General features: G+C 34.8%; 10 protein-coding genes and 4 pseudogenes across 14 annotated transcripts, besides 2 other annotated features; 4 read left to right on the top strand and 10 right to left on the bottom strand.

Annotated features, from left to right (window-relative positions):
- Positions 1–20,087: part of a mobile genetic element that runs on past both edges of the window.
- Positions 659–20,087: a mobile genetic element.
- TVAGG3_0918620 (uncharacterized protein) lies at positions 1,725–2,150 on the top strand (the record flags this gene model as incomplete). The annotated part of the gene is made up of 1 exon (XM_051252139.1): positions 1,725–2,150. A coding segment is annotated over one exon (426 nt), but the record flags the coding sequence as incomplete, so codon positions are not given.
- On the top strand, positions 3,115–3,327 carry TVAGG3_0918610 (protein of unknown function, DUF4106 family; the record flags this gene model as incomplete). The annotated part of the gene is made up of 1 exon (XM_051252138.1): positions 3,115–3,327. The coding sequence occupies one exon, from the start codon at positions 3,115–3,117 to the stop codon at positions 3,325–3,327; it is 213 nt and encodes a 70-aa protein (XP_051077712.1).
- Positions 3,704–4,239, top strand: TVAGG3_0918600 (annotated as a pseudogene). The gene has a single exon. A coding segment is annotated over exon 1 (536 nt).
- On the bottom strand, positions 8,402–8,590 carry TVAGG3_0918590 (uncharacterized protein; the record flags this gene model as incomplete). The annotated part of the gene is made up of 1 exon (XM_051252137.1): positions 8,402–8,590. The coding sequence occupies one exon, from the start codon at positions 8,588–8,590 to the stop codon at positions 8,402–8,404; it is 189 nt and encodes a 62-aa protein (XP_051077711.1).
- TVAGG3_0918580 (KilA, N-terminal/APSES-type HTH, DNA-binding family) lies at positions 9,277–9,917 on the bottom strand (the record flags this gene model as incomplete). Its single annotated transcript, XM_051252136.1, has 1 exon — positions 9,277–9,917. A coding segment is annotated over one exon (641 nt), but the record flags the coding sequence as incomplete, so codon positions are not given.
- Positions 10,006–10,569, bottom strand: TVAGG3_0918570 (organellar and viral DNA polymerase type B; the record flags this gene model as incomplete). The annotated part of the gene is made up of 1 exon (XM_051252135.1): positions 10,006–10,569. One exon carries the CDS (start codon positions 10,567–10,569, stop codon positions 10,006–10,008), a length of 564 nt encoding a protein of 187 aa, XP_051077709.1.
- On the bottom strand, positions 11,677–12,434 carry TVAGG3_0918560 (annotated as a pseudogene). Its single transcript has one exon. A coding segment is annotated over exon 1 (758 nt).
- Positions 13,475–14,085, bottom strand: TVAGG3_0918550 (uncharacterized protein; the record flags this gene model as incomplete). Its single annotated transcript, XM_051252134.1, has 1 exon — positions 13,475–14,085. A coding segment is annotated over one exon (611 nt), but the record flags the coding sequence as incomplete, so codon positions are not given.
- TVAGG3_0918540 (uncharacterized protein) lies at positions 15,280–16,278 on the bottom strand (the record flags this gene model as incomplete). The annotated part of the gene is made up of 1 exon (XM_051252133.1): positions 15,280–16,278. A coding segment is annotated over one exon (999 nt), but the record flags the coding sequence as incomplete, so codon positions are not given.
- Positions 16,324–16,908, bottom strand: TVAGG3_0918530 (phage tail repeat-like family; the record flags this gene model as incomplete). Its single annotated transcript, XM_051252132.1, has 1 exon — positions 16,324–16,908. The coding sequence occupies one exon, from the start codon at positions 16,906–16,908 to the stop codon at positions 16,324–16,326; it is 585 nt and encodes a 194-aa protein (XP_051077706.1).
- Positions 16,928–17,080, bottom strand: TVAGG3_0918520 (uncharacterized protein; the record flags this gene model as incomplete). Its single annotated transcript, XM_051252131.1, has 1 exon — positions 16,928–17,080. One exon carries the CDS (start codon positions 17,078–17,080, stop codon positions 16,928–16,930), a length of 153 nt encoding a protein of 50 aa, XP_051077705.1.
- Positions 17,100–17,501, bottom strand: TVAGG3_0918510 (uncharacterized protein; the record flags this gene model as incomplete). The annotated part of the gene is made up of 1 exon (XM_051252130.1): positions 17,100–17,501. The coding sequence occupies one exon, from the start codon at positions 17,499–17,501 to the stop codon at positions 17,100–17,102; it is 402 nt and encodes a 133-aa protein (XP_051077704.1).
- Positions 17,612–18,327, top strand: TVAGG3_0918500 (annotated as a pseudogene). The gene has a single exon. A coding segment is annotated over exon 1 (716 nt).
- TVAGG3_0918490 lies at positions 18,474–19,315 on the bottom strand (annotated as a pseudogene). Its single transcript has one exon. A coding segment is annotated over exon 1 (842 nt).

Below are 20,087 nucleotides of genomic sequence, written 5' to 3'. Positions count from 1 at the left end.
TATGATTTAATAGCATATCATCCAAATGACATGACTGAATTTACTCCGAGATATTTGGTGTCAGAGCTAAATGACAATTCAACTCTCTTCATGAAACGCGTAAAAAATAGAGACGGAACGAAAGAAGAAAGGTTTATGAGTCCGGATGACTTAGATAGGGAACTTGTTAAAAACGGTCTCGGAATATATGAAATGCCAGCAGATGAGGTACAAGAAACTCCACAGGAAGAAGTTCAGATACAACCAGACATGGAAGAAATAGTTCAGCAACAACAGCTAGAAGAGCCTGAAGGAAACAAACAAGTCCCTCCTTTGGAAACTAACTTCACAGAACTAGATGAAGATTTGGAACAGCCGAAAAATCTTGACCCTCAACAAGAGTATGAGGTGAATATGGAATCTTTCCAAGAGTCTAAGAAAAATTCGGCTGACATAGTAGAAGGATATCGAAAAATGTTTGCCGACATACAAAAGACTCCAACACCAGATGAAAATATTCAGCATAGAATGGAAGTACTGAAAGAAAATGTACGCAAATACAATAACCCTTTTTACTTACGACCATATAAACGTTCAATCTTTGGCTGAACTCGGTGAAAATAAAAGGTTAAATTTCAACAAAACATATAGAAATGAAACATTGTTTAAAGTTCATTCAGAACCTAACCAATATGGAAACAAACCTACTTTTGTTTCTGCAGACTATGGAACTACAATGAGATGGGGTCATAAAGCAAATCCGGATAGGTGGTTCATAAACTTACAACCACAATTCCAAGAAGTTGTAGACGCAATGGAAGTGAATGGTGAACCAGATTTAGCTGGTCTTTTCAGCGCGGCTTTAATGCCATTGAAAGATATGAAAGATGCAGATATTTTGGACCAGTATGAAATGAACATGGCTGATGGAAATATAACACCTGACGTTCTAGAACATTTATCTCAAAGAACTACACAGAACCATAGAGATGGTATATTTGGTGAAGAGTTTAGAAAGAAAGTTAGGGAGACAGAAGGAAGAGAACCTATTGTACATGACCTTGCAAACGAAAGTTTACAAAATGTCATAAAAACTTACTTTGCAGACAATGAACCGAGAAGGGATGAATATTTAAGAAAACTCAAATGGACAGTACCAAATGAAATGTTAGTATTGAAAAACATGTTCCTTGACAAAATAAAACCAACTACAGAAATAAATGACGCAAGCCTGAAACATTGGGTAAAAGCTTTCCCATTCACAAAAGATATTGTTGGTAACATGGAAAGAAAACCAGAATGGCTACAAAAACATATATTTGGAAACGAGCATATTCCATATGGACAAGCTCTGTTTGAAGAGCTTGAACCGGAAACTCAGGAAAGAGTCATGCAAACAATACGCGAAGACTCAAATACAAACTATGACAAACTCTTTCTAGGATATAGGTTACCTGAGATGGGCGACCAGAGCCCAAAGGCAAAAAGGACATGGGAAATTTACAACATACTAGGTGAACATGAGGCAAAGATGCAACAACTTGAAGCAGAGGCAAGTTACCAAAAAAGAAGAGAAGAGTAGAACAAAGTGAAAATAGTGAAGAAGTAACTTCATCTAGTGAAAGTAGTGGCAATGAAGGAAAAAGAAGAGTTAAAAACTCAGCCAGGAAGAAAGTAAAGCTTGGTCCACGTGGGTTCTATTATGACATATAAATCCAACTATTCTATATTTTTACCCATATGAAATGTACGCCGCTCAGAATATAACGCCAACAGTTTTGGATGCCATGAACGGAAACGTTTCCGAATGGTATAACGAATGCGACAATGCCATTAGAAGGTCAGAAATAGTTCCTGGAACTTACGAATATACAACTGCTGTTTCTTATGGAAACGTAGGTGAGTTTGGAGAAGGTTCTTCAACAACAGTAGATATTGCTTGCGACAGGTTTCATATTATTTCTATTGACAACTCATTCTTATACGTGGAACAAGACATTGAAATAAAACCTTCTGCCAAGTTGTCTGACAAGAAAGGTTGCAATGGAATTTTCTATGTCGGATACCAATATGCTCCAGAAGTTTTCATGGGATATAAGATATATTCTAACTCTGACTTAGTTCAAACAGTAACATGGGCAAACTATGAATGGTTCGCTTTGAGAAACTCAGTACAACCACAAGCTAGAGAACAAACAGACCAGTATGCAACTATTGAGAAAATAAGAAGACTTGACCCTAACGTTCCAGGAGTTTATGTTAACCTTTCTGGTTCAGATGGAACTGCTGCCACTAAAGTAAAACTGAAACTTAGAGTTCCTTTGTCATCTTTCCTCATCTTCAGGTTTTTAAGATACTTGCCAAACTGGGCAGGAAAAATTTCTATCGAACTTACTCCAAGCAAAAATAACTTAGTCATTGCACCAACACAAGACCCATTCACTATTACTGTAGCTGGAACTGGTGGAGCCAAGTTCTGTGACTTTTGCAAAGACAAAGTTGACTTAGACTTTGGTTTCTCAAACTTCAACACTGAAGTAAACTATTATTTCAATGCTGCTGGAACTGCTTGGGACCCAGTTAAGTTCACATGCGAAAAATTTGAATGCAAGAGAATAGAAAGCAGACTTGCAGTCTATATGTTGGACCCAGATATTTCAAATGCTTTAGCTGCCAAATATATTGCAGTTCCACTTATGTTCCCTATACACCAAATATCTGTCAAAGACTTTGCAGGTGAAGTTGGAAACCAAAGTGCTGACCCAGGTGCAAGAACAGATATTGCTTTAACAACTGCAATGAAACATGCAGATACTATGTTTTACTGTTCAGACGAACTATAAATGACTATTCTTGTTTCTACAACCCGGTATTAAATATCATATAAACATAGATGGCAAATATTATCCAAGAGAAGAATATTCTACAGTTGAGGATATGAGGTCATACAACTTGACATTAGATGCTATGAACTTTAACAACAACTTCACAACAACCATTAACCCTGAAATGCAAAGTTCTATTATGCCATATGTGAAAGTATGGACTCATACAGGAGGTCAAAAAACTCAATATACAAATGGAGACCGTTCAAACTTTTGGCTTGGCATTCCATTTGCTGACTCAGAAGACTTTATGGGTGGTATTTCAACTGTTGGTACTGTACAAATACAATATACTGGTGACAGAGACGGTCCAGATGAATTGAGAGCAAAGAAGTTTACAAAACCAATAGCACTTTTCACGGAAGATGCTCTTTTGAAGATTCGTTCGATGAAACCTGCTGGGGCTCCTCAGATTGGCATAACGACAGCTTCCATCGAGCAGATTTTGGCAGCAGGTCAGTAAGTTGTTCTTGAACTGACTTCTCTCCGTCAAATATTGACAGTACGCCAGTTTTGACATAATATTGTATTATAAACTTACCTTTAGAAATATCTGTAAGTTTTGAAGTTATATTTTTGTCTGCTTCAAGAACTTTCACCATTTCAGTTATACCAACTTTCTTTGCTTTATGAAAATATTTTGGTTCAGCAAAGACTGCTATTCTATAACATTTTCCATTGTTTGTGTAAAGAACTATTCTGTCAATGAACTTGTATTGTTTGTGTGTGTAAACTTTGTTCTGCTTCAATTCGAAGAGATACTCAAATACGTCCATCTTTTTATTCTAAGTAAAATGTCATTTCCGAAAAATAGAAGCGTAAGTGTTTCAAAAGGTTTAATGGCGGTGGCAGATGTGAAGTTAAATTCACCAACTCAAACAAACAGTCAAAGTGTTGTTGTCAATGTCAAAGACAGAGATGTTGAAGTGGGGAAACCATACGAAGACGAAAATGGTATAACAATAGTTCCTGTAAAAGAACAACCAACATACCCTGAAGTTAGCAGAGACTTAAGTTCTGTTGCAGATATTCGAAACGACTACCAACAACTGAAAGACAAACTTCAAACTCAGGAGAAGATTTGTCAAGCTTTAAGTATAATGTTAAACTTGGTCGAACACAACCCTGTAAAAGTGAACTCATATGTCATTGCACCTATGAAGTTTTGAAAGAACTATTGAAACTTTTGACAGAGGCAGACGATATAAACATCAAAGAAATAGAACCCGACGTTAGTTGCTGTGGTGTTTCATATAATGTCATTGACAAGATATACGTTATGAAAGGAGGTGAAACGTTGAACTTAAAATATAGTTTCCCAGACGTTATAAAAATATTTGACGACCACAACATTTCATTAAAATTTATTTGCTAAGTAAAATGGCAGAAGACATAGTGGTTTATACTATTACGACTAAAAACCCTGAGTCATATAATTCTATAACAACAAACTTACAAAGTCCTCAAGGACGATATTGTAAACTAACCTTAAACACAATGACGACTAAAGCTTGTTTTGCTCTTTTGACACCAGAAGATTTTATTGTTGTGAAATGGTAAAAAATACTCCTTTGAAGATACTTACTCAGATATACCACCAACAGGTTTTGTTGACTTATTTAATACTTTAAGTACGGGTGTAACATGTGCTGCAACTAGAGCAGGTTTCATTATGTTTGGATGTCCGACTGAGTTTACTAAAACAATATGAGCTATAATACAAAACTTATATCTGGTTTTTACTACCAACAGTTTCCTATAACAGGAAAAGGTGTCATACAAGGAATGTCTGTTCCATTGACTTTAAGTACACATTTTATATATTGTTTCAAACTTAGGTTCAAAGTGTTATTCGAATGTCGACAGAAACTACTATGACCAAAAGATACTTATGCGTATAATAACACATTCTCTGCTGGTTTGCCTATTGTTCATTCGAATGCAGAGTTTTCAGCTTTAGTAAACTCAAACACTTTAGCAAACATAAACTTAACCTTAGTTGACGCAAACTTTGTTCCTGTAAAACTTTTATGTCCTATGTATTTGTCAATGACGGCAGAAAGTTTCGAATTGGAAGATGCAACTGGTGAAAGTATTGTATTACAAGAACAACTTCAACAACAAATAGCTCAAGAACAAATGCAACAAATAGCTCAAGAATAAAAAAATAATATTTTTTTTATTTTTATAAAAATGTACAGAATAGATGTTTCAGATTTTTTATGACTTCCAGCATTCAGAAATATTGTCCATTTCGAGACTATAACAAAGCAGTCGAGAATTTGAAACGTTTAGTCATTTATGTCGACTCTGCCCCAGAATGTTATGTTATGAAAGAATGGGATGTTAGTCTTTAACAAACCAAGAGCAACAATAGTTTCAGAACAAGAATGTAGACAGAAACTTAAGAAAATAAAAGTCGTACAAGTTGGCATGAAGATGTTAGATGCTTGGGATATCTTATTGTCAAAGTTAGAAGATTTTTCAGTTCGTGGTATAAAGTTTTATACACCTTCTCCAACTTCTATTCTATCTTCACTGGATATAAATATGAACAAGTAGAATGGAAAGAAAATATTATAGAAGCTTGGTTAGACCATGTCAAAGAAATTATATGCAATGGAAACGAAAAGGTTTATGAGTATATCTTATGTTGGTTTGCAAACATCTTACAACATCCAAGTGCTAAAAATGAAACTGCTCTCATTATAATTGGAAAACAAGGAACTGGTAAGAATACTTTCTTTACAGATATCTTATGCAAACTGTTAGAAGGTTATTCGAACCCTAATATGACAAACTTAGAAAACATCTGTGGCAAGTTTAACTCCTCAATAGAGAATATGAAACTTATAGTTTGCAATGAACTTCAAAGTATAGATACAACAAAAGTTTTGAACTCAGATGCTTTGAAGAGTCTTATAACAGACAAAGTTGGAGTTGTTGAAAGAAAGTATAAAGACCAAAGAGTTTGTGAAAATGTTGCAAACTTCATTATGGTTTCAAACAATGTTGTTCCGATGAAGTTAGAAAGTTCTGACAGAAGATATGTAGTTGTCAGAACGTCAGAAGCTCATATGCAAGATACAGAATATTTTGACGACTTAGCAGAAACTTTGACATCTGACTTTTACAACCACTTGTTCTCATATTTCATGACATTAGATATTTCTAAGTTCAATCCAAGACAAATTCCACATACAGAAGAGAGACAAACATTGTTAGAAGCAAACAAGAGTGTATATGAACTGTTCATAGATGAAACTGACTTTGAGTGTTTAGATGAAAGGTCATTGTACGATTCGTATAAACAATATTGTCAAGAATATGGTTATATGACAGCATCTAAACAAACATTCTTGGCAAATGTCAAAAGTCTTTTAGACGTACAGAATGGTGTATATACAAAGAAAAATTTTTATGAGTAAATTTTAAAAAAAATATTTTTTTTATCCGATAGAAAAAGATGACAGAAAAATTAACTTTTTACATAGCGCCAGACCCTTCTTGCCCACATCTTTTTAAGCCACAATATATAGACATAGAACTAAATAGAGAAAGCGAAATTCTACAAACAGAAGAAACATATAGAGACCTAGATAACGAAAATGGATATGCGCTATTCTGGTTAGATTGTCCTTATGAAATGTATGAAAAAAAGGCTTTATATGAAGAATATAGAAAATATTGTCATGAAAACGATATAAGACCAAGCTCTAGAGAAAAATTCTATGCTGGTATAAAACATCTTTTCGAAGTTCGGAATGGCAAATATAGAAAGAAATAATTTTTCTGAGTAAATTTTAAAAAAAAATATTTTTTATCCGATAGAAAAGATGACGAAATTCATCTCAGTAAATAAGTACATGTCAGGACTTAAAGAAGAACTAGACCCATTCACATATTTGAATGTTTACTTCTACCATTTTGAAAAGTCTTCATTCAGCAAAGTTTGGAACATCGAACCAGTTAAGTTTGCTATTGTGACTAAAAATGGTGCGAAATTTGAAGACTTAGACATAGAAGGTTTGTTAACAGTCAAAGAAAGTTTTGACAGAAGGTTCTCAAACCTTAAAGAAGGCAAAGCATACAAACTGTTATACCTTTGAACCAAAGAAAGCAGACGACTATGAATATTATGAGTCTAAGATAGTTGAAGTTCAAGGTAAATTGGGTAAAAAGCTATTAGAGTCTAAGCCAGTGTTTGCTCCTAAAGAGGAAGAGAACATTGACATTGACCCAGAAATGTTCTAAAAATAAAATTTTATTTTTACATGTCAAATTTCTTTTTCTCTGGAACTGGCTCTGGTTCTTTCTTCTCTTCTTCTACTTTCTTTTCTTTCTTTTCTTTCTTCTTCTTTTCTGGTGGAGTTATGTCAAATTTGGCGCAACCATATTTATGTAAAAGTTCTTTGTCCTTTAATAGCTCATCTATTCTGTTTTCTATTTCATCTTCAAGAAACACCGCATGTGTCTTCTTTGCATTCTAAGAACTTTTGTTGGACTTCATCTTTCCAATCGGTGTCATCTCTGTCAACAAGTCTGTCATTGACAAATTTTAAGACTGCTCTGCTTAATGTTTTATGGTTCTTGTCATATTCCCAGAAACAGAACTTTAGAACAAATTCCCCTTTCTTGTTTACACTATGTAAGATTTTATGGTCGACAGATGTTTTGCTGTCGAAAAGCTTGTCTCGAATATAGATAGCGAAATCGCTAGACATTTTCTAAAAGATAAAAATTTTAATTTTTTCTAAAAATATGTTAGAAAAAAAGTTTGCTGACATTGACAAAAAATTTGAGAATGTTTTAAATAAGAACAAGAGGAAGTTGGAAAATGCTCAGATAAAACCCATACATGACAAGTTCTTATTGCTCAGAATGGTATAACAGGTCTAATTGCACCACCTGGGTCGGGTAAGACTTTCACTTATCTTAAAATGGCTGCACAACAACAAGAACTAGATGAGAAGAACCCATTCTATGAGTTAGTTGTCATTTGTAGTACTTCTGGTCAATTTGACCAAACCGTCAATTCGTTCAAAGATATTATAAAGAAGTCTAAGTTAGTATGTATAAAGGATACTGAGTTGTTAGATTGGATAAAAAGTACCAAAGAAGGGTTTTGAAGTACAATGCTATAAATGAGTATATAAATTCGAAGTTTAAAGACCCAAATGAGGAAATGCAGAGAATATTAGAGAAGAAACACTTCAGAAACAAACAGAAAGAGATAGAATACATTTCGAAGAAATTGCAATCTTACGATTGGAAGACATACCCTCATAGTGTCTTCTTATCTTAGATGATTTCGCCTCTCATCCTTTGTTAAAGAACAGAGACAAGACATGTGTCGAATTCTTAAGAAGCTCAGACACTTTAACATTTCAGTTGTCATTTGTGTACAGACAGCAAAGAGTTTAAGTAAGGATGTAAAGAGAATACTTACTGACATTGTACTTTTCCCCGGATTGTCCGAAGACGATTTCATGGAACTTATGAAAGAGTCCATGGCAGGTAAGTTTGACAGACATGAACTATGGGAGAAGTACAAAGTCATACAAGACCCTCATACTTCTTTCAGAATTCATATCTACGCAAACAAAGTTCAAATTGTAAAAAGTCAAGCGTAAAAAATGTAAGTGTTTAGTCTTAGTCTGTTGTGGTTCTGCAGCTTTCGGTTCTTCTGGCTTTGGAATGGACTCGGTTGGTGGTACGTCGGACATTCGTTTGTGTCCTGTCGGAAGGAAAATATTTTCCTGTTGGAAGGAAGAGTTCTTCCTGTCGGAAGGAAAATTTTTTCCTGTTGGAAGGAAAATTTTTTCCTGTCGGAAGGAAAATTTTTTCCTGTCGGAAGGAAAATTTTTTCCTGTCGGAAGGAAAAACTTTTTCTGAAGTTCGACCAAAAAGTTCTCAATTTTCGAAAATTTGAATGGTTTACGGACGGACAACTGGAAAAATTTTTCCTGTTGGAAGGAAAATTTTTTCCTGTTGGAAGGAAAATTTTTTCCTGTCGGAAGGAAAATTTTTTCCTGTTGGAAGGAAAATTTTTCCTGTTGGAAGGAAAATTTTTTCCTGTTGGAAGGAAAATTTTTTCCTGTTGGAAGGAAAATTTTTTCCTGTCGGAAGGAAGGACTCGGAATGCCAGAAGGATTTGACAAGACAATTGACCTTATAGAGCTACCTGAGCCATCTGAAGTCAAGCTTGAAAAATAAATGGTTCATTTACTCTGCTTGTTTGAAGTTGTCAAAATACTCTGTTATTTTTTCTTTCAGTAGCGGCAAATCTTCTTTGAAGGTAAGTATTGTACAACCTTTAATATCATAGTGTGTTTGAGGTAACGTATCTTGAACTATTTGTTTCACATCTTCATTTGGGGTCATTGAAATCGGTAAGTTTTCGCGATAGAACCAATTTCTGTCAGATTTGTAAATCTTAGCAAGGTCGTAAAAGCTTTTGTTGTTTCTTCTGACTAAATGCAACATAACCATATCTCTGTCTTCTTCATTTTCCATCTCTTCAGTATAAATCATATACTTATAGTTCTTTTCCTTTCCTTTTGGTACCGAACGTGGTATTCTTTTCTGTATGTTTTTGTCTTTGGATTCAATGACTTCATCTTTTGCTTGAAGTTTCTTTTCCATCTCTTCACGTTCTTGTCTATGAATTTCATCTAACATCATGAAAATATAACAAGCATAACGAGGTGAAGCCCACATTGCTACAGCATTTACTAAAAGTCTATGTACATAATATCCTCTCAAACCGTTTGGCAATTTTTCACGATTTTCGTACGGAATCTCGACCCTCGGTTTTCCGAGGGTCGCAAACATATGAGGAAATTCTTCTAAAAGTTCTTTTGTCTGTTGGTTTTCAAACCAATGATATGCTTGCTTTGTAGAACGAAGAGCATTCAAAATACTTTGCATTTGGTACATGTCATCTTTGACCGAACGAATGAGACGTAACTGTTTGTTATACTGTATGTACTCATATTCTTCATTTATATCTTCATGAACGATAGCAGTTGTTGTGTTCTCTGTTGTTGACATATCTGTCTTTACATACAAAATAAAAAAAATATTTTATAAAAAATTAGCGTTATTTTCTTACTTTCACAAAAGACCAAAAATAAACGCTTTACATGTATTTTTCAGCAACTTCGTCAAATAATTTTATAGCTTTATCTATCTCATCTACTTCAAACGTTTCTTTACCTTTCGTGGGAGCACCATACATTTTCTCAAACTTTTCAAGTAGTTCTGTTTCAGCAGCTCTCATATCGTTAACAAACACAACCTTGACTCTATTGACTGTACTGTCATATCTTTGAGTTATATTATATGTCCTTCCTATCTTATATCTTTTTGTGTTGAAGTCCTTCGGTTTCTGAACGATGTAAAGTAAGCCTTCACTGCAACGTTCCGTATCGAATGAACCATATGTTATGAAGTTATATCCAACAACTGGGTCTAACCATAACAAAACTATTGGTATAAGACTTTTGTCGATGAGATATGCTGCAGTTCCATAGAATCTTACCGATATCATAAGCTCAGGATTTCTTGTCAAAATTTTCTGAGTAGAAGCAGTTCTAACCCAGTCGTGGGATGTTTTCTTTCCAGATAGTGTTAGAATGTCTGACAAAGAATATTTGTTGTATTTCTTTGAGTATCTTACGTTTAAATCACATATTCTAACCATTTTGGTGTCATTGTCTATCTTTCTAACTGTTTCAAACTCAGTGTTTGTCATTTTCTGTCTTTACATACAAAATAAAAAATATTTTTTTAAAAAAACTAACTTTATTTTTTCTATCTTGTATAAAAGATATGATTTCAGGGATTTTTTTTACGAAGTGCAAAAGTTCTCTTCGTCAAAAATAACAGTTATATAATGAAATTTGGTCATTTTTTCACGATTTCAGGGATTTTTGGCGACTGGGGTTTTTTCCCTACTCGCAATTTTTCACGATTTTCATGAGTTTTGGCGACTGGGTTTTTTCTATCTTGTATAAAAGATATGATTTCAGGGATTTTTTTTACGAAGTGCAAAAGTTCTCTTCGTCAAAAAATAACAGTTATATAATGAAATTTGGTCATTTTTTCACTGTTTTCATGTGTTTTATGCAAGACCGAAAAAAGTCGGTCTAGAGAAATTTCACTCAAAAATTCTTGTGTGCTTTGGTTTTTGAACCAGTCGTCTGCGTGTTTGGTTTCTGGAGCAAAACATACTGTCAAAATACTTTGCATTTGGTACATATCGTCTTTGACCGAACGAATGAGACGGAGTTGTTTGTTAAACTGAACCCACTCGTATTCTTCATGAATTTTGTATAAAAGATATGATTTCAGGGATTTTTTTTACGAAGTGTCAAAGTTCTCTTCGTCAAAAAATAACAGTTATATAATGAAATTTGGTCATTTTACTCAGCAAAAATATATTTTAGGTGAAGAGGTGAGATCTCACATCTTTTCTCACCTCTTTTCTCACCTCTTGAATTTTGTATAAAAGATATGATTTCAGGGATTTTTTTGACGAAGTGCAAAAGTTCTCTTCGTAAAAAATAACACAAAAATAGTGTATTTTAAACGAAGTGCAAAAGTTCTCTTCGTCAAAAATAACAGTTATATAATGAAATTTGGTCATTTTTTCACTGTTTTCGAATGGAATCTCTTCCCTCAGTTTTTCGAGGGTAGCAAACATATGAGGAAATTCATGAAATTTGGTCATTTTACTCAGCAAAAATATATTTTAGGTGAAGAGGTGAGATCTCACCCGTTTTCTCACCTCTTTTCTCACCTCTTTTTTTTATAAGCGTTTTACATGAATTGTACGATGTATATTTGAAATTCTAAACAATTTTGTGGCTTCTATTTCTTCTGTCAGTATGTCAAAAGTTTTCACAATATTGAATGTATCTTTATATTTCTTCTTGACATCTGAAAGAAGGAAATCGTCAGCAGTTGGATAGTTTTTGTTTAGAAATTCTAACATGTCCATTTTATTTTCTGCTGGTTTCTCTGCTTCTTTCTTTAAGTCAGCATAGTCGTTTCGCATACGTTCTATCTCTTTGACGGAGTAGTTATATTTCCTCATTGCTGCTTTACATTTAGAACATTGTGGGTTCATTTTAGCATTGTACATTGAAATTTGTCCTGCAAGTACAACTATAGCGTCAATGGTTTTCTTTAACTCAAAAGTTGCTGGTTTTATTTGTTCGTTCCATACTTTACCTCTTTTATCTTTATCTCTTATCTGCCATACACATTCAGCAACTAACGAAACAAAGTTGTCGTAGGTCTTAAACTCCTCCGATTTATATATGTCAGAAACATTCTTATATAACATGTCGCAATCTTTGTCCATGACTTTGTGGTTGCAATGAAATCCAAGAAACTCATAGTTAACCTTACGTATGAACTTCTTTATTTCTACCGAGTCAGTTGCTTTGACTTCTATTTCATCGAATTCAGGAATAGTGAGCTTTTGTTGTTGTATTTCAGGAAGTTTAGGTAGATGGTCAATAATATCCTGCATTTCATAAAGATATTCTTCATTTGTTTCATCTTTCGCAGTGCAATCTAAATCTCCTTGGAGAAGTTCTTGCTTTATCTTCTGGATTTCTGTTTCGAAAGTATATGAAGAAGGAATGAAGCTTTTCATCTCTACTAACATTGAAGTTGGGTTCATGACTAACGAGTTTGGTGCTGTTGTTGCTAACATGTTCTTACAATAAAAATAAAAAATATTTTTTTAAAAAAACTAACTTTATTTTTTATTTCGGGAAAATTCAACGGGTGAGAAAACAGGTGAGAAAACGGGTGAGATCTCACCTCTTCACCTAAAATATATTTTTTGGTCCGGGAACAACAAAATTCAAGAGTTTTGTGTGTTTTCTACGATGGTAGAAAAGAGGTGAGAAAACAGGTGAGATCTCACCTCTTCACCTAAAATATATTTTTGGGTCCTTTACACTCATTACGATGAAATCATGACAAAACATATACGTTCATGTTTGACAAAACATTTACGATGAAATCATGACAAAACATATACGAAGAAGTTTATTTCCTGTGTTGTTGTCAAAATGTCATGTTGTCTCATTTTTTCAGAGAAGTTCGTTTAACCGAGGGACCTGGTGACACCTAAAAACCATCTACCCTAAAATATATTTTTGCCGAATTCAGCAACAAAATTCAACAGGTGAGAAAAAGAGGTGAGAAAACAGGTGAGATCTCACCACTTCACCTAAAAGTATTTTTTATTTCGGGAAAATTCATGAAAATTCAACGGGTGAAAAAACAGGTGAAAAAACGGGTGAGATCTCACCACTTCACCTAAACTTCACATTCAATACTTTTTCAGCACTTTTCCGTAGTTATATATGAAAGACAATTCGAGATAAAAGTCATAGTACAATGGAAGAATATGCTGCACACCATTTGTTGTGAACCAAACTTGAAAGTCAGAGAAACTGTTACTAGGTGGTTCGTAGAATTTAGAAGCAAAGTCATAAAAGTAAAAGTCCTTGCCAATACATAGAAAACTATTGTTGCTTGAACTGAAACTTGCATGGCACATAACATTTTGAGGGTCAAACACGTTTCTATAAACTGTCAAATCTGCTGGTGGAAGTATAAATTTAAATGGACCATCTGGTGGTAATGGTTCGTTCTGGTTTAGTAACCGAAGAAATTGTGCCCAAGAACGTTTGTCTACTTCCCAAAATAAAAACTCCGTATCTCTTGGAGGGTTAATTTCAATCTTTTGAAATGAAACGGTGGAGTTCATCTTGTCATATTCTAGTTTCAGATAGTATGTTCCATTTAGTAAAGAGTCGTATTTTTCTTGAAATTCCCAATAGTATTTGTTCATTTGAGTTTGAAAGTCATTTAGAGTTTTCTCAAGACTTTCGTCTGAACGAACTGTAAAGATTCTCATTTCGTCAAATTTGTCTATTAGACCATCAGAACCTTTATACTGCCCATGAAAATATACTGCGAACATAAATGCGTTAGTTCTATTTGAAAACAAAACTCTTCTAAATCCTATTGCCTTTGCATCTGAAGGACTTTGAAGCCAACGAATTGGATAGTCAAACCTGTAAGCTCGGGATGAAATTTCTTCATCTGAAATAGTCCTACCAGCATTTGTATAGATATAGTCTAACGGTTTTGTATCTGCTACTTTTGTTCTTTGTTTTTCAACCTGAAGCATTTAATATATGTAAAAATATATTGTTTTAAAAAACGTTTTTACTTCATGCAATTTTTTACTTCATGCAATGTTTTATTTCTGTGCCGTCTTCAAGTATGCCCCAGTACTTACGCTTGGAGAGGACATGAACTTCTGAAAATACCTTATCTAGCTTAAAACAGCCCATCTTTTCACCGACCATTCCATTTCAATGAGTTTGTTATAGCCTTCTTCGTTCGTCATGAGTGCGTCAATGTTCTCATAGTAAACCACAACTTTCGATTTGACTTCGGAGAAGAATTTGTTGTAGTTGTCAAGGACTGCTTTTGCGAACTGAGGGTAAGACCAATGTTCGACAATAGATTTTAATGTGGTTACTAAGCCACTTTGACCTTGAGTGAACTCGTACTTCAAAACAAAAGGAGAAAACCTTTCAACAAAGTTGTCGACCTTCTCATAATGTTTACTCTTCATCTCTTGAGGTTTCTTAATGGAATATCCCCATGTCGAATTCATAAGCAATTTGAGTGTCATTGCAAGTTTGGGGTTTGAAGCTTTCCTAATATCATACAGTTGTTGTATGACTTTTCCAACTGTATAGTTCCTTCCCGGGAACTCACCATCTTCGTTTGGAATTCCAGTCGGAATATATTGGACAAACCTCATGTACGCAGCGTTAAGGTCGACATAGTATATCTTTTCGTTTGAGTCGAACTTGTCGCAACCAATTGGTCCAGTTTGTGGAAATTCAAGTGAGTCTCTTATCTTCTGAGAAACTTCTCCTGTTATCTCATAAACATCGTCGAAGCAACCTGTTTCATATAAAACCTTCTGACCTAACTCAGATGCTCTCCAATACAATTTGACGTCAATTGGATGTCTCAATGGAAGTTTGTTTATAGCATCTTGAAGTTCTTGCAACCTCATTGGAAGTTCTTCTGGTTCAGGTTGGTATCCGAACAATCCAACTCCTTGTGGAATTGTGTACTTCTTTTGTACTAGAACTTTGTCTGGAACAACTTTTGGTCTTGCTAACAATGAAAAGTTTGTTTCGTCTTTTGGTACAAAAGTTTCTGTCAGCTTGTCATCTGGAATTGGTTCCAACAAACCTTTCTCGAAAAGAATGTTTACAGCTCTGACAATGTTGCACTTGCCTTTTCCGAACAATGGGTTTGTAAGACTTTCGTTCAACATGAAGTGGTTGTGGACAATTACAATCTTCAACCATGGCAATTTGAAGTCAACAACATAGTCGTCATGTGAAGAACCTTTAGCTGTAGGTATGTTGACTCGGATATTGACATTTGCCAAAGGTGCAATTTTTGCCAATTGACCTCTGAGAATGTACCTTGTCTTCACACATGACTCAAGATACTTCATTTTCTCATCTGTAACAAGACCAGAGTTCCTGAGACATGTAAGAATGCAAGGTTCATTGACAATTGTTTCAATTGAATTGTAAATTCCATACCTTGTCAAGTCAATGTCAGACTTATTTCTGAAGGGGAAGTATCCAGCATGTTGTCTGACTGCTTGAGGGTTAGGTTGGTACCATTCGAACTTGACACTTGCAATTCCTTCAATTGCATTCAAAATGTCTGAGTCGGAGTCAACCATTTGTTCTCTCTTTGTAGTCTTGAAAGCGTCAAGAAGTTTTGCGGCTGTTTGTTCATTGCCATGTGCATAGTAAATGTGACCATCCAAATCTGTTATGGTCATTCTGAGATTGTGTCCTTTCTTATTTCCGTCTTGTATGGCAGCAAGTACACCCATGAAGCCTTCTTTGTTCTTTCCTTCGTCAAAGTTTACTGTAAAGGTTCGACCAGAAGTAATTTGACTTCTAACTTCACGGTACTTCTCATATGCATATCTTGTTCTTTCCATGGGAGCATGACCATCCTCTGCACTACCTTTTTTCCTTCTCAAAGGATGCAATTGTTCGTCATGTTTCCAGTAGAATCTGGCAAAGCCGTCATGTCCTTCAACTTGAGGTTCACTAACATCGAAAGGCATGTCCATAAGACGTTCTTCTTCTAACCTCTCTAGTCTGTTTGGATAATTTGCACGTGCTGTTTCCAAATCCATTTCGTAGCGAAGACCAGACAATTTGTCATAGACTTTTATGGGTCTTCCCTTCCTATATTTAAACTTCTTCGAAACTCTCCAACCATATCTTTGCAACTCTGCTTTTATTCTAGCAGATTTTCTATCCATTCTATATGGGGGCATTTTTATAAAAATAAAAAAATATTTTTTTCTTTACTTAACATAACCGCCTGCTGCCATAAGTCTTTGACGCCAACCCATACCAGCTAATGAAGGTTGACTTGGTTTAGTTTCCAAACTAAACTTTGGTTTTGGTTTATCTTCAGTTTTTGGTTTTTCTTCTTCTATCGGTTTTTCGTCACTTTTCGGTTCCTTTGACTTTACTTCACTTGCAGGAACAGTTGTGTCGTCAACATCTTCATAAATATCATATGCCATTTGTTTTTGTTTTCCTTTCAACTTTTTGTGTTTGTTGTAAAGTTTAGAATATTTCGACTCTAAGTCAATGAGATGTTCTATAATGAACTGTTGGTCAGTGAAGTAAACTTTTCCATCTGTTGTCTCGAAAGCTCCTTCAGACTTCAATATTTTATTTGTGAGAGTCTGTTTCTTTTTTGAGATACTAGCCGTTCCATTTTTATGAAAAGTGACTTTGTAGTTAGGGTTTGTATTTCCAGACCTGGCACTTTCTATTATTGAATTTTTCTCTTCATCTGTAAGTTCTTTGACAGGTTTTGACAATGGTTCTGAACTTTTTGTTTGTGGTGTCAAATCTACCGTTTCAACTTCTTCGGTCATTTCATCTCAGTAAAAAATTTTAGTTTGGTTTGTTTTCAACTGGTTGTTGAGGTTTTTTAAGTCGGTCTAAAACTTCCTGAGGTATAGGAAGAACTTGACAAACACGTTGTGTAACTGCTGGAAGCCGACAAATCCATCTTGAACCCATTTGTCTCAATGCTGTATTGTTCATTTCATCTCAGTAAAAAACTTTACATTCCCCACGTTTGAGGCGGTTGAGGTTGGTTATTGTTTACCCACTGTTGTGCATGGTTATATCCTCTGTTAAAGAATCTTTCACCTTGGTCCATATAGTGTCCTGCTTGGTTATAGTAGTCATTTGCTTTGTTATAATAGTTTCCTGCTTGTCTTCCTACATTGTCCATCCATCCTTGAACTTTTCCTCTTGTTTCAGGATTTGGAATAAGATTTGTTGCATCTCGTGCTACATCCCAACCTTTCTGTACAGTTTGTATAATAGGTTGTGCTTTCTCTTTAAGTATACCTAATGTACTCAAAATCTTCCTTCCAACTCCAAATACACCTCTGGCTATTGTTCCCACTGCGGGCAAAAATCTAGATGCGACTCCTGCTAATGCGCCAAATAAACCCATTTCTTATGGGTTAAAAAATGACGAATCCAAACAAGGACCCCTATGTTTCTAAAGCGACAAAGAAAGCACTCATGGTAAAAATCTTTAGTTCAACACCAAATGCTTGGTTTATGGATATCTTGGAAAACATTCCGAGAGTTAGAACAGATGGACCACCATACTGGCTAATATTTGTCGGTCAAAACACAAGATACTGTGAAGCCATACCATTATGGTCCAAAAATATTTTAGATGTGAAAACTGCTTTGACAATATTCGTTGACAAATACCATCCAACAAAACTGACATCTGACTGTGAAAGTTCTTTCAAATCAGATGATGTAAAAAACTATCTGCGTTCAAAAAATGTAAACCAATATTTCATTGTCGACCAAAACCATTCTGCTCTTGGTGTCATTGACGGTTGTATAAAAATGTTAAGAGACTTAAACCAACCACAAGGTGGTGAAGCAAATGAAATGTCATATGACGACAAGTATAGACACTTCTCCATGGCAAAGATGAGACAAGTTTTAAATATTTACAATAACCGTAAACAAAAAGGTTGGGAAACCACTCCCCCGAAGAAATGAAAAACAACCCTGACTTAGAGAAAGACTATATATTTAATAATTTAGTCAAAAGAGACAAACAAGAAAGAATGCCGGGCTTCAAACTTCAGAAAGGTGACAAAGTAAAAATAGAAATACCTAAACGCGACCCATATGAAAATACTATTGACTATGACAACAATGGGAAACCCGACAGGTACTCACGTTCGTGTTCGTAAAAATAGAAGAAAGTATACAAGAGAATATTATGAAGTTTTAGGCAAACATGGCAAAATGTACAGACTGCAAGCAGAAGATAAAACTACTATTGTCAGACCTCGTTTCAACTTGTCAAAGTTCAAGGTGGTATACTTTCAAAGACAGTTCCTAACAAATATAAGACAACTCCTGACGAATATGCTAAAGAAGTGGAACATGACGACTAAGCATTTCTATACCATGCGTAAACTGTCATGTAAGGTGGCATGTAGTCTTTACTTTGTCCCGTTGTTTGCGTATATCCTGAAACGCGATGTGTATGGGTTTCCTCCTCCCTCAGTGTTACTCCAGTAACAATTTATAGCAAACTTAACGTTGTCTTTAACATCATATCCTTTACCTTTTGTCATTGCTGACCAATCCCAATATCTATGCTTATGCCAACCTGCTTGAGATGTACTTAAAATCTATGTAGTGACTGTGTGCAGGTAAATTTTCACCTGAAATCGTTTTACTTCCACCTGTTTCCTTTGAAGAGTTTGCACAATACAAAAACCTGTCGACTATTTGAGTCCAAGTTCCAAAACCCAGAACTGTTTCTGGTCTGGTAGAGTTCATTGACGTATAAATAGAGCCTATAGGATATAATGTTTGAAGTATTTCTGTCTTTAATGTTTGAAGCTCTGTTTTGTCTGCTTTCTTGTCATATAAAATCTTGAGCAGTGAATTTAATATTATGTTCATCCTTCATGACATAAACATCTTTACATCTAATGTTTTTCATCGTCGTTATGTCGTCATCCGATGTTAAACCTTGTGGAAAGTTAGGAGGTTTTACAATATATGCATCCCCACCAGTTTCTTCAACCGTTCCTTCAATACTTTCTATAGCAACAGTTGTAAAACTTGTATGTGTATGGTTCTTATCTGCTTTCTTCTCTAACTCATCGTTAACATAAGTTTTATCTGCTTTAAGGTCTAAACATCCTGAAACCCATCCTGTATCGGCTTTAGTTTTTAAAATCTTCGATGTCCATTCATGGTACAGTCAACCCTTTCTTTCATTTCGTTATCTTTTTCATCCACATATTCCTTATCTGCTTTCTTCTCTAACTTACTAGCCACATATTCCTCATCCGCTTTCTTTTCAAGGCTGACGTTTAAGTCTTATATTCAGATATAGAATGTGTATGAAGTCTTTTTAGAATATTTGTTTTCAGCTCTTGTCACTTCACTTGACATTTTATTGTCAACATATGTTTTGTCTGCTAGTTCAGGATGAGTATGTTCTTTTGTTGCATAAGCTTTGTTAGCTCTTTCTTCTTCTTTTGCTATTGCATCGTCTACATATTCTTTGTCAGCTTTGTTGTCAACATCTGCTTTCAAAAGAATTCATTATAGGTTCTCGTTTAAAGTTCCTTTTGTTGGATTATACAGACAGTATGGTTCTTCTTGTCTTGAAACAAACTCATCTGTCATTGGGTTTAATGTCAGTTTTAAGTTTCCTTCTTTCAATGACTCAGATATCTTAGAATAGTTTGAAAAGTTTGTTGTGTTCTTATTTAGAGCTTGCATAATGAGTTGTCGGTTGTGTTGTATTTCTCTCATAGACGCTGTTTCATTTGACATTTTTATTCTAGATAAAATATGCTTTCAATAGAAAAAGAAAATTCAAGAGTTGCTACAACTAAACCATTAGATGAACTTTTTACTAATGTCGGTCAAAAGTTTGAGACAGAGACCGTAAAGCATGAAGGCTATCGTTTTGACTACCCGTTAAGATGGTTAAGAGACCCATCCGTCACAAAAGCTATTGGCTTTCGTAGAATGAAGTTTA

Source organism: Trichomonas vaginalis, chromosome I, assembly GCF_026262505.1.
Source record: "Trichomonas vaginalis G3 chromosome I, whole genome shotgun sequence".
Classification (NCBI taxonomy): domain Eukaryota; phylum Parabasalia; order Trichomonadida; family Trichomonadidae; genus Trichomonas; species Trichomonas vaginalis.
This window is presented reverse-complemented; position numbering and strand designations above follow the sequence as displayed.